The sequence below is a fragment of the Rhea pennata genome, chromosome 7 (assembly GCF_028389875.1).
Source record: "Rhea pennata isolate bPtePen1 chromosome 7, bPtePen1.pri, whole genome shotgun sequence".
In the NCBI taxonomy this organism is placed as follows: Eukaryota; Metazoa; Chordata; class Aves; order Rheiformes; family Rheidae; genus Rhea; species Rhea pennata.
In genome coordinates, this window is record NC_084669.1 from 20,251,917 (window position 1) to 20,266,191 (window position 14,275).

Sequence of the window (14,275 nt, forward strand, 5' to 3'; positions counted from 1 at the left end):
ATTACAGAAGCTCCTAAATCTTTCCAGGAGCTTAGTTTTCCTCACTTGAAAAATTCTTTTAACTTTTAGGAGTGCATTTCCCATAGAATCATAGAGTGGTAAGGTTGGAAGGGACCTCTGGAGATCATCTAGTCCAACCCTCAGTGTAGCCCACACAGGGATTGGCATTAGCAGCACCACGCTCTAACCAACTGAGCTGAACCTGCCCCCTAATAATCCAACCAGGTCCACTGCATGACAAAATCAGTGACCTTGGAGTCCTTTGGGGAAGACAGTTTAGAAGTGTGAGTGAATTATCTGCAGTCTGATTACTGCTTCAGAGAGTTGTGAAATGCAAAGCTGTGGTTGATTTTTGTTTGCTGGGAAATTTGTGCATTCTAAGCTACAGTTTTGCCTGCTGTCCTGTATGTTCAGTCTCACAAGAACATGGAAACAAATTTACCCACTGCAAGATCTTTTTTTTTTCTTTTAAAAGTACTTCATCATTCAAGACTGCCTTATATCATACTCATCACTAACCTAGCTAGGAAAGGTAGGCCAATCAGTTTTATGCATGATTAGTAGAATTTCTGACTATTCTGAATACATAGGTGACATTAGCCCTTTCCTTAAAAAAGGAAAAGAAAGCAAAATACATCCATCTAGTAGTTTGTGAGTCCTGGATCCAGGAACATTCAGATCTCCCTTTCTCATGGATGACGCTAAATTAAAAGCTATGCCAGTCTCTGTTACAAGAGCTGTTTTCTCCACGATATGTAACAATTTGTGATTTAAGTTCCCAATTTCTCAAGGCATTATTGATCTCCACAGACTTCAAATAACATTACACATATGTTATACAAGTAAGAACTGAACGTTTTTTTCCTGGACTCCCTGTGATTCCGACTATTTCCATCCAGTCCACATAATTTAACTCTCTGCCCAGAAAAATACTCCTTTTTTGCAGTTTCTTCTTAGGATGTGAGATATCCACAGGAACCCTTCTTTATGAATATCATTCCACATTCAGGTTGAAACTCAGAACGCAACACATTCAGAACTGCCGAGTTATGTCTGCTTTCACATTCAGATCACAGTCTTCATCCCCAAGGAGGAACAGTTTTTGTAAACATAGAAAGTCCCCTGCTGGAATCGTGCTGAGACTTGTCTATTCACAAAAACCCACAGCAGATGATTTGTGTGTGATGTCACATTTGGAGTAACAGAAGTGTCATCAGAAAACCGAAAAAACTTTGTTTGCTTCCTTGGGCCTTTTTTGAAGGATACAAAAAAATCAGCCTGTTTTCCAGCAATGTTGGTTTCATTTAGAATCTAGAAATAACCCTCCAACTGTTAGAGAAATAAATTAGAAAGGTGAGGATATTTTTCCCCAAAAGCCATTAAAGAAGGCTGGACAAACATCTGCCAGGTATATTTAATTCTGTTAATAAAGAAAGATGGATTAGATCACTCCTTATGGTTACTACCAGCTCTATTATTTCTGGGATTCAGTTTAGTTCTTTAAAACAAAATGATTCAACAGGACTCAGTGAATCATCTTGTCACCAACTTTGTTGTCATAACTTCTGTGGGATTCCATAGCAAAATTCAACCTGAGAGAGGCTTCATAAATCATTATAGACATTGCTCCTGGTGATGAAGGCTTTCCTATAGATTAAAAAAAAAATAGACATCTCAGTGGAAAGAAACTGCCCTTTTCTTCTTTTTTATTCGTAGTGACACCAACAATCCCACTCCCTACTCCAAGGATTTTCCAATGTCATATTTCTCAGCCTTGGCAGACAGAACACAATGGCTCCCTTGAAATTTCAGGGCTCTCACTGGCCAGCAGTTGCATTTGCTCTTCATTTCTAATGGTTTAATTCATCTTACAGATCTAGCTTCATTTTTTCATGAAGGTCTGCAGAAGTCATTTTTGAAGTCGCTCTTTTCCAGGGGAATCTACGACTTTCTGCCTCACTAGCTGTCCTTTCACATCACAAGTTGTTCTGTGGCTTGCCCAGGTGAGGAGGAAATGGTACAGTCTCCTCCAGTCTTTGATCTTACAGACCCTTGCCTAGCCATCATGTTTTTAGGCAACATCTCTGATACGTCACCATTGACCTCTATCAGAAAAGAAAGCAAATCCTTTGGTCCTACTTGGCAAACATAGAGGTCAATAAACAGACTTCCCAGTACACACATTAGACTCCCTAGGCCTGATTTAGGCCCATATATTTATCCAAAATGAGTTCCAGAGACAAGGCAGGAGTCACAGATGAAGAAAAGTGCTTTTGTTTTGTCATCCAGGTTTCTGTGTTGCGCCCAGGTTTTTGAGAGCCATGTGGGCACCAAGCAGCACTAGACGTTTCTCACAATTCCAGGCACCATTGAAATGTTTTCTGTTCCCCAATGCTTCCCACCTGCTACACAAAGTTTTAGGGCAGGGCAAAGGTTGGTCAGGCATTTCCCTTCAGGGTGGCTATGCTCACCACAGGGCTGTTCAAGAGCTGAGATCTTAATAGATCATGCTCCTGCCCCTTCCTAGGGAAGGGCATCCAGCAGGAGACCAAGAGTAGCTGCACCACTTCCCTCCAGCTATTGAATCCTGATGAACTTGGTGCAGCTCCTTATTTCCCACTACTGGTACAGAAAGACTTGTCAAGCATCCTTTCCCTATTACCATCCTTTCAAAGATACAGGTGCTCCTGTAATTGCAGTGCCACAAGTAAGCAGGAGCTGAGGCATGAGCTAACAACATTAACTGCCTGGTACATGTCCTTTCTCCAGGCCTCGCTGGCAGGGAGGTGAATCCGTTGCAGCCCATGCACCAAATATGCTGAGCCTTCATTTCAATACATTCTTGCCTTCACCTCTGTAGCACTGGCCAAGCTGGAAGCCATTCTGTATGCCTATGATTCCGTCATCCTGCAGCTTCCAAAAAATGGTGCTTGTGAAAGGAGATATGCAAGGGAAAAGATGGGATAGCCCCTTTCCCTTGGACTGCACATACTGTGCAGTTTCTTCCCATCTGTGCATTCATGCAGAGGGAAGCACTGGTCAGTCCCTTTGGTCAAAGCTCATCCAGTTGGCCTGGAGAGTCCTGTCTAGACACTTTTTGCTTCTGTGAGTGCTCAGGCAATGACACAGGATGCTCCTGAACCATGCCATCTGGACAGGATCAGCACTTTTCTCATGGACCTCTCTACAGTGTGAGTACAAAACAGGATGTTTCTCAAAGATCAAGTGGAAAAGGCTCAAGATTTGTCTGGCCTGTGTAAGAGAAAGGGAGAGAAAAAGTGATAGTTCTGGCAAGTGCCTGCCAAGAGAGAGCTACCTTGTGACACTGGGTCATGTTTGCACGCTTTGGCTGCAGAGTAACCTGGATAGAAGTGCAATTTCTAGTGGTTGGACCAAAAAAATATCACTACCACCTCTTGTCTCTGTACCTTTCCAATTAACATTTCCTAGCACATCCTCCTGGCTCCATAGTTTGCACTCAGCAGCACAGTGTGGTCCTCCTGTAGGTGACAAAACCCCACATATTGGCAATCAGGCTAAGAAATATATGCATAACAGGCACATTTTTATTCTTGCTGACCTAATACATTCACCCACAAGCATGTGCCTGCCAGTGAGGGTAAAATTTAAGTTTTTAAGTGCTTCTGCAGGAAATCTGGGTTAATAAAAATATTATAAAGCTCTGACTGGAACTTTCTTGGAACGCATATCTCTTAAATCCAGAAAATTCAGAGGTAACAATGCAACTTGGTCTATAAAATTTTTTCTAGCCTTGGTCCTCTGTTAAAATTCATTCTGCATCATATCCCAAACAACTTCTCCCACATATGATCATGTATACACTGAATTCCGTAGTAAATGTCTGCAGCAAGAGTTGCTAAAATAATAAAATTAAATTGAACTGAGAATTGACCTTCTTTTTCTTGGTAAACTAGAATCAGGGGAAAATACCTTTTTTTCTTCCTAAAATTAAAAATTCACATTCCTTTTGTCATCTCTATGATAACTGATAAGATCATGAAGCAGTGAGTATGCAACAATCCATAAGCGAAAGCTGGCATCAGGTTGATGCCATTTCAACTTCCAGACAAGCTGAAATTCTGAGGCTGTTGTTTGCCTGTTTAGTTGATTATTATAATCCAAATTATGAATTTGGATAAAAGTGACCTTAGTTAAAACTTTACGAACTTTCAGTCTGGCAATGCTCACAGTAAACATCCTTGAGGCCTCTTACAAATTGCCCAGCTAATCCTGAGAAGAGCATAATTGACATTCCTGGTAATTTTGACATAAAGATCAGATTAATTTTCTTTAAAATACAACCCTTACAGGTTTTTTCTAGCACCTTATATATGAGACAAAGCCAGTTAAAACAAAACTACATATAACAGTTTTTAGTCTCTTAATATTCATATGATAGATTTTGCAGAATATTTATTGAGAAAATGTTGCTATTAGTGAACTCTCTTGAATAGTTGCCCAAGGGAGGCTTTGTCACTGGAACAAAGTAAAATTAAACTGAAAGAAACCTGGAAGATGATGTTTTTAATGGCCAGGAGATACCCTGGAAAATGATGATTCTTCCTATTTTATGTTTCTGCAAAGTATATGACCCCAAAATGAGAAGAAAATAGATGTACAAGATAAAGAGTGCATCCAGAAGGGTCACTTTGGAACGGAACTGTATTTGAAGAATTCATTCTAAACCATTTTGGGAGAATGATCTAATTCTTCAGAAAGGATCTTGTAACCATAGGAATCCCAACGACCTCCTAGGTGGATAGTCAGGATGGGAGGACAGAGGTGAAAAGCCAGTCACTGTCTCTTCCTTTTCTGTCTTTTTATCTGTCCCAGCTATAACATTAGTTACTAAAGTCATGCTATTGTTTCAAAAAGGAGGTGGTGGCAGGATTCCAGGTTTACATTGCCAAAATGCTATCCAACCCAAATGAGAGAAGAAATTGCGGAATTGGTTTTCTTTGCCTGCCTGTTCAAAAAATTGGTTTTGGACAAACAAACTATCAAAATTAAATTAAACATATGGCTGATAAATGGAGTACAGAAGAGCAGCTGGAAAAAAACCCTGGCTACCATAGGTACTTTAAAGTAGTGTTGGCTCCCATGCACTTTTATTACACATCCTTTGCTGAAAACTGTATACCCTTCACAATTTTGAACCTCTTGTGTGTTTCCTCATATTTTCAATCAAATTATTACATACTAGAAATATGCATAAGGGAAATTATTCTACACATTTTATGGTGTGCTGTTGCTTGTAGCAGTAATTGAAGTACCTTTTCCACTTATGAAAGTACTAATTTTATTTGGTTTTATTGCTTTTCTAGATGCAATTATTTATTTAGTGTGTTTTGGCTTTATTAAATTATGTTTACTATAGGAACATCATAAAAATGTATGAAAGCAACACATCAGCCACTACTGCCCAATGACCTGTTTTGGGGAATCTAGTGTTATTTTTCATATCCAAACATAACAGAATAAAGTAAGAATAAAGAGATAATCTACACTGGAAAACAATGCAATTTTGAGATAATGTAATAAAACACCTGGACAATATGATTTCATAAATCTTAGTTCTAAAATTTACATGAGCTGGGTGTTGGGGCAGCTATTTTAGGACATGCAGCATTTTCTAAACGGAAACATAACACAAAATGCAATTAAACAGCAAAGCAGAAAGCATACACAGATTCAGTTTGCCCTGAGCAACTAATTTCTACAAAGCAATGAAAATATTTCCACTTCAAAAATGTACTGGCCCGGTATTAGGAAATGTAGAGTTTTACTCTGGAAGTGACAAAAGCTTGTTTAAAGTTTTGTGAGATTTGTTCTTGGTAGGCTTTTCACATGTAGCTTATCAGTTTGTTTTTAGCATCTGAGTTGACTCCCACTGAAGTTACCAGCAAAATTCCCAATAACTTCAAATAGAGAATAGAATCGCTCTTATACATTGTGAATAAAATCCTGAATATTTTCAGGTATTATTGTGTTCAGCCTCAGCTTAGCTCCTCTATTCACGCTTTGCACTACCTGCAAGGTAGATGGGCACAGATAGTTACAAAATCTCAGAAGGAGCCTTTAACAAATCAAAAAAAGGCAAAAACAAGTTAAATGCCTAGAAACTGAGGGTAGATATGTTCAAGCTAGAAAGAAGAGGGGAAAGCCTAATTAAGCATCAAAGCAGTTAGTTAACAGAGTTTTTTTCTAACTCCTTAATTCAAAGCCGAGATAGGACAAATGTCTTTCTAAACATTGTTCAGTCCAAATATACAAAGAAGAAAAATGTGTGATTTTCTTTCTGTTTTACAGATGAAATCAGGTTGTGTGATCCATAGCAAGTCCCTGTACATTATAAGGCCAGAGACTTCCTTAAAAACAGGAATCTTTTTCTCTAATTAACATTGGAGAATTTGATAGTGAATGAGGATCAGAAGCTGAAATCAAATGGGATTACCCATGCAAGGAGGGAAGAGCATGTGAATGATCAAAACCAAAGATTACAATCTTGCAGACACCTAGGCCTGAAAACGGCCTTTACTCACACACACACAGATCGAGAGACTTCAGCAATACCACTTTCAGCAGCAGCTGCAAAAAGTCTTTCAGGATCAGATCTACAGAGGAGAAATAAGATTAAATTCATGCTTGAAAGTGTAAACTGATCCACCCAGAGGGAAACAATCTGAAATGCAGGCTGTGAGCAACTGTCAAGGCAAAATGAAAGGATTCCAGAACAGTGCAAAAGACAGGAAGCAGAGGAGCCCAGGGATGGATTTCAGAAGATATTAGATGTTTATCTTTTTAGCCAGGAGACAATATAATAATTATTCAAACACATTTCAAGGAAACAGGAATCATTTATGTTAAATCAGAAAGGAATAAATAGCAGTAAATAAAACAAAATTACATGAAGAAAACCTCTTAGTGTTGGAAAATATTGTCATTTTCTTCAGTGTAACACTTGAGTACCTTATAGAAATCTTTTTTTGTTTACAAACTTCAAGTCAGATTTCATTTCACAACTGGCATTAAGAGCTTGGTCTCAGAGATACCATCGTTTTGGTAAGATACAGTCTTGTGACTGCAACAAACTATATGGCTGAAATATTCTTAAGTGTGTCCTTTTTTGACTTCTACCTGAGGACTCAAGTCATGTTCAGGTACTCCAAGAACATAAGAGAACAAATTTCCCAGTTCCTCTGCCTAGATATAGACTTATTATTTCACCCTTCTCCAGGGAGCACAGAGTTCAACCTTCTGCAGGTGAACCGAAATCCTTTCAAGTACTAGGACCTCACATACAATCCCAAAGCAACTCTGTTGCTAGGTTTTCTGAGGTGGATTTGACACTAATAACTGACTCCAGTTGATAAGCCAGCACACACAGAGGAAGAAAAGACAGGACTTTCCTCCTGTAAGCCACCAGCCTGAGTCTGGATGAGATCTCAAATAGCAGTAGCTTGCAACTCTTGGCAACTCTTCCCTGACCCACATGATATTTTTTGAGTAAAACCTCTTGGTAATGTCTCTGTTACTTAGATACAGTTCTAATTCTAAAACTCTACCGGTATAATACATCAGATGGTACTGGTGGTATCACTCGTTGTGAACTCAGCTCATCTACGCTACGGTAAAAGTAATGAAATCCCATTGAGGTGATAGTACCTCAACTCCTCGCATTTCTGCCTTGTTCTGCAGACCCTTAACACGCTTTTTGATGCTGCTAAGAAAAAAAAGGGAGGTACTATGAGTGGATGCAATTAAAGATGTAACTGTTCCAAGGTTTACACCTGAGAAGCAAATCTGGCATAAATATTTTAAATTACGAGCTCTGCAATAACTATAATTAAATTGGGAAATTTAGAGGAACTGAATATTTTGCTAATATACTTCTTTTGAAATTGTAATATGTGAATTGTCAAATTAAAACTTGCAATGCATAACTTTGAAGAATGGAGAAAAATTGAAACTGATGCTAAAAATCCTACTATTGTTTTTCTTTTTTCTTTTATCTTTTATGAACCAACTCTAATACAGAGTAAACCCATTAATATTAGAATAAAATTATTATATAAGACAGAAAAAATAAAGTCTATTCTATAGAATATGCAAAGTGTCTTTTACATTCAGCCATAACACCTTTATAACTGTAATTTGTTGGTTCTGTTTCCCAGCCGAAAATCACAGAGGAGAATTTAACATATGCTGAACTTGAACTTATGAAGCCGATTCAGGAAGCCAAAGGCATTCCCAGTACGACAGTCTATGCACAGATACTCTTCGAGGAGAACAAGCTGTAATAGTTCATGCCTGTACATACGTCTTTTGTCTGTGTTCTATTTAATTCTTGCTGTGCTGTTTATTTATAAAAATCATACAAATATCCTTATTTTTTTATTTCTATTCATGCGCTTCTATATTTTTATGAGACTTTAAACAAAATGCCATTGAAAGTAATAATAGAAAAAGCATCTGGTCTACAAGTGACATCTCAGAGACACCCTCTGTAGTGTTTGGTGTCCCCTTTTTAAGGAACTAAAGTTCCACTTGGCCAGGAAATTTGTCAAATTACTGTTGTTTTCCCTATCAGAAAATATTAATTCAGTAAAGCTGAAACTTCTTCACAGCAAAGGATAAACTAAAATTACTTTTTCTGCATTTTTTTTCAGAAATAGTTATCAAAGTTTGGTTTTCATATTTTCATTCCAAATTTCCATTTCTAAATGATATTCTATTAAAAAAAACTTAAGTTACTTTTAATAAAACTGCTTTTAAGCGCTTGAAATGAAACATTTTAAAATAATCCAAAGGAGACTTTCCACGTTAAACCAAATGGATTGCAGGAAGAATATTTAAAGCTTTGAAACATTTCCCAGCATTTGACTAAAAAAAAAAAAAAAAAAAAAAAAAAAAAAATCTGACTGAGAATAGGAAAAAATTGATAGTGAGCAGAAAACTTCCATAGAACAAGGACACTGGTTTGGCCTCGCTCGAGACTGAGTCTCCCAAACTTGCAAAAGCTTCCTCCTTCATAACATCCTGCTCTCTTTCTTTGGAGTTATTTCTTTTGAAAGATCAGGGCTTGGGAGATAGGGAACTGAGCCTACTGTGAAAGCAGAAAATACTCCTTCCTCCTTCTTCTCCTGTTGATCTTTGAGCTCTCCTCTGATAAGTTTGTGCAAATGGGCTTTTCTCTGGTGTCCTGCTCACATCCCTTGGGTAGGACAGCCGGACTGGTGCTTCCAAGCTCCTAAACTTCCAGTGCCCAAGTCCCACTAAGTTTCAGATAGAGTTGAACACCTGACTCCTTTCAGTCCTTGGAAAGCTTTAGGCCCTGAGTGACTACGTCACTGATGGGGATGTGAAAACACACATTGGCTCTTCAGTTTATCATCAGGTCCTGATGTTTGGTGAGTGCTGAGTCTTCTCCAGGTCAGTTTTTTGGTTCTGGATGGAGCCCTTGGACAATTCAACCTATTTAAAAGTCAGGCCAGTCAGTAGGCAGGAGTTAATGCAGATTTTCCAGTAGTGCTTGTAGGCCTGGGGCTTTGAAAGCCCGAGCCAAGGTGATTCAAGTTGCTTCCTCCTTGGCTGATTGGGCTGTTTTGGGGATATGGCAAAAGGCAGCAGGGCTCAGTTCACAGCCGGGAACCAGCACAGCAAAACCTAGCGTCCTTATCCCCAGTAGTGAATGGCAGCGGAGGAGAGGAGGGCAGTGGGACAGGCCAGACACGGAGAGCACACCACTGCCCCTTTGAGGTTTTCACGGGAATATGTTAGTTTGTATAAACTTTTTTACTTTTTCTTGAATGAGGGTAGAGATTACCTAGTACACATAAACTGTGATGTTGTAACTATATGTAAATGTAAAATGCAGCTGCCTATTTCCATATTTGTATAAAGTTCCATTGTTGTATAAAAACAGAATTTAAGAAAAGTTTGTCAGGCTGGCTGTTGTGTACAATACTAATTCCTCCTGTTTTCCCTCTTCAAAGTAAGTGTTTTCAAACCAAACCCAGTTCCTATCAACAGGCTTGTTGTTAGAAATTATTTGGTTTGGATTTGTGAGCTATCAAGAAAGTTCATTTCACATTCTCATTATCCCAGGAGTTTAATCATCCATCAAAACATCATGATACCTTTCCTTATTTTCTGATGAGGTGATGGTGTCTCAACTGCAAGAGCAATCAGTTCTTTGATCAAAAAGAAATCGCTGCTGAGAGTTGTCAAATATTCAGGGATCAGTTTTGGACCAGCCAGAGTCTGAATATTCACAAAGAGGACAACATCCCCTCTCATGCAAACAGCTGTAATGAAGGACATGGAAAGGTATAAAACATAATAGTTAATCCTTCCAAAATAAAGATACAACTCTAATACATTAAGCAGGTCACTGCTACATTGAGCTGGTCACTTCGTTGTGAGAACTTTCTCAAGTTTGATATATAATTGTTTCTTTTACATATAATTGGACTTTGTGTCCATTGTTCAGAAAAATCCTCTACTGTGTGTTTATGCCCAGCATTTTAATGAATACCCTTCATTCTGTATTAATAGGCTATGTATTTTTGTTTATGTTTGATGCCTAATTTCCCCAAATAATAGTTAATATAGCTAAATAAATTACATTTTTGGTGAGAGAGGTCCTCTCAGTCTGTGTAGGATTTATTGTTTCCTAGAGAATTATATGAATATGTGTCAATCTCATACTACACACTTAGAAAATCCATCTAGGTGAGAATTAAGTTTTCCATTCTGCAGAAAATTCCACAATTTTAAAATGTTTTTTATTTGTGATTGACCTCAGGCAACAGCACAATCTTGAAAGGCAACAGAGGAGCAGAGTGAAAGGAAGCCAGAACTATTACTTAGGAGAACACTACATCTTTCTGAGCAGGTATTTCCCGAGCCTTTTCTCATGCAGATTTAATAATTTCAGTTCATATTCTTGGAGGAATAGAAACACCATGCTTTCCTTTCCAATAAGCTGTACATCTTTAAATACCAAAGCAACTCTCTGGAAAGACTACAAAGAAAAAAAAATCATTGAGTATAACGTGCTTTAACAGGAGAAGGCAGATACTTTGGATTTAGTGCTTTTCAATAGGAAATGCCAAATTCATCTCTGTCACAACTCCCTCTGGCTTCAGCAGAACAGCAACAGAGCTGAACGTAGCCTGCTGTTCTCTTATATGACAGAAGCTCCCATGAAGACTTTTAGCATCTTATTAAGCAGCACTTGGAGTCTGTAGGGTCATGTTATTTTGGTTACTCCCCGTGTTGTCGTTGGTAAATCATGGCGTAGTGCTGAAACTTTAACAAATACAGCCCTAATAGCTTCAAAACAATTTAGTGTCACATTGTTAAATGTTAATATACTACACTCTATAGCTTTAAATAGAGTTAGAGATGCTTACTGCTTTGGTTAGATACACCTTGTTCCTGCACATTAGATTTTATTACAGAATCCTCCATCAGCAAACAGAAGTAAATCACACAGTGTTGCAAGCTGTGCGGGGGTTGATTCTGTAGCCCAAGGAAGGGGTTTTTTATTACTCTTTATTACAACTTTCTAATTGGTAGGTGTGGTTGGAATGTTGTTATCTCTGTCCTTACAAGCAAATTATTTGTCTTCAAATAACTATAACCTGATTATGGGGTTTTCTTAATTAAGAAGTTTAAACAACTTGTGTTCTTAATCAGGGTTTGGCCAAGTTCTGGCATAGTAGGACTCAAACCAGATGAGGTCTCCTTTGCTGTATGATTTGTAGATGAAATTCTGCTTTCTTGAGGACTCCTCTAAAACATTTCATGAGTGACATCATAACAGTCGTTCTCCTATGTTTCTTGTACTAACCTGAAGCATACTCACCTGGTGTGTTTTGTTCCACCACCTGCTACAACTCCATTTCATCAGTTTGGTTGGAAGCTAGAGTGATAACTGCATGTCAACAGAAGACTTGCGGTTTGTATTATTCCTCTCAGAAAAAAAAGAAAATGGAGATGGAAAGGATCCTGAGATGCTAGCTAGTCTATCACGCCATCTCAAGGTTGGACTGACTCAGCCTGATTTAACATGACTAAGTCTGGCAGAGATTGGTCTAATCTGTTCTTAGAACCTGCAGTAATAGCGTTCCATACTCTCCCCACGATCTGTTTCCACAGCCCTCATTATTCAAAATGTCAAAGGACAGTTCTCTTCCCTCTCAACAACCTCTTCCGTATTTGAAAGCTGTTAAATCTAGTGAGGGGAAGGTTGAAGAGAGAAGTAACCTCAATTCTGTAAGCCTTTCCTCTCGATCTGAGAATACTTCCTTGGCAAAGATTTGCATGTTAATCCAGAGAAAATGGATCCCTACACACTAGACCATGGGAATTCAGAGAATGGGAAAGGTGGTAAATGGTTTCCCAGATCCCATTTGGAGCCCAATCCACAGGAGGAAAAGCCTAATGAAACACCTGCACAAAACATACTATAGCTCCAACTTTTGGCTATCAAATATCTCCTCCCTGTCTGCCCCAGCTCTGTCAGTCAATCTGGCAGCTGTAGTGTATTCAAACATTTCCACTCAGCAGCTGAATGCTGAAGCAATGGGCTCGAATGACTACAAAGCAATAGATTGGCCAATAATCCTATCTATCCTGACACCATATTATCTTAAGTCCCTACTGTTCTTCACCAGCATTGTTGGGTTGTTTGAACCTATAAGAGACTTTTCAGTCTGTGACCACATCAGTCAGAAATACTCTGGAAGCCCTTGTCAAGTTTTCAGCTTAGCCCTGCTCAGGCTTTCCTTTTAATATATAACACAGCTAGTTACTGCAATCACAGTTCTCCCCGATGTGCAGAACCTGGGACTCTCCTGCTTCTAACAACAGGGAAGAAGGCAGCTGTGCAGACAAAGTATTTAGGCAAGCTCACATAGTTTCTACTCCTGGCTAAGGACAAGCTTTGGTAAAGTCACTTCACATCTCTCTCTGCTTCTGTTCCCTGTGCCCTTCTTGAATACAATCAGTTAAGTTAAACTTGGACCCTCCCTCCTGGATTTCAGTTAAAACAAGTTAAAATCCTATCTCTGTCTTGTCTACAGAAACATCTTACAGTAAGTAAGGGAATGAGAACCAAGAACCCAACAATGTGAAATCTGTACGCAGAGAAGCTGTACAGTACCCCAATTACTCTGTAAGAAGCTGTACAGTAGGACAGGACCACTTTTGGAGGCTTTTGCCTTTCTCTTCTGGGATGGCATGGTCTTGGACACGATTCAGAGCAGGTTCAATAGTTAGGTACCTACTGTATCACATAATGGCCTTACATCTTCCCTTGAGAAACTAGCCATTGATCCTATTGAGTTATCCTCAGGAAAGAAGAGACCTCCAGTAACTTGTCTGGCTGCTAACAGGTCTCTCCTGATACCAACAGAGAGACATAGCACAGAATAGGGCATCGCATAAACATATAGGGCAAGCAAACATGGTGATTGGCAAGGGTTGTCACGTTCAAAAAGGCAATCAGACACACATCCTCCCCATGCCATACCAGCAGACAAGGATGCTGCTGGATGCTGTTCAGTAGTTCTATACCACTTTCCCCCAGCTCCAGTTCTTCCTGCTATGAACAGGAACTAGAAGCGAGATTGTACCGCACCATCTGTGAAAAGAGTTTTTACTCTGCTAAGTACCTTTACAACCCTTATTTACCATGCTAGTCCTGGGAGAGAGAGGCAACCAGAGAATTCTGGACTTGGATCAGAGACAATCAACAGGACTGACAGTCAGTGCCACACTTACGCTATATGGCACCTTTTTGACAAACAATCCTGCCTTTGCTCTCACTGTATCACGTGTCCTTCAAACCCTTCGCACAGATAAAGCTATACTCACCTCTACCTCCACTGCTTCCTTGCTTACTCTCTAAGAGCAACCAGAGAATAGAAGAGCTTTGTTCTGCCAGGGAATGAACTCAAAAGCCAGAATGAGTAAATCACTGTGCACATGATGACAGCAAATGGCAAAGGCCACTTCTATGTATCACTATAAAAAATAGCATTAATTGGGATGCTTTGCAATTTCCTGAACAACCCATAATTAGGTTAGATAAGAAACTAGCAGTGTCTAAGTGCTATAAATGTCTAAATTAAGTTATTTTGAAAGTGCCCAGCACTTTGACATTTGAGAGTTCAGAGTAATTGGGGTACTGAAAAAAAATTGCTTCTGTTATTTAAAAGGTCATTATCTTCTTCGGGTAGATATA

At 39.0% G+C, this 14,275-nt stretch overlaps 1 protein-coding gene across 1 annotated transcript in view; it reads left to right on the forward strand.

Moving 5' to 3' along the window:
- VSTM4 (V-set and transmembrane domain containing 4) overlaps positions 1 to 9,958 on the forward strand; it is a 38,704-nt gene extending 28,746 nt beyond the window's left edge. The window contains exon 8 of the mRNA XM_062580324.1: positions 8,196 to 9,958. Within this exon, the coding sequence (XP_062436308.1) occupies positions 8,196 to 8,321 (126 nt within the window). The 3' untranslated portion in view covers positions 8,322 to 9,958. The remainder of the gene's footprint in view (positions 1 to 8,195) is intronic.
- The last annotated feature ends 4,317 nt before the right edge of the window (positions 9,959 to 14,275 follow it).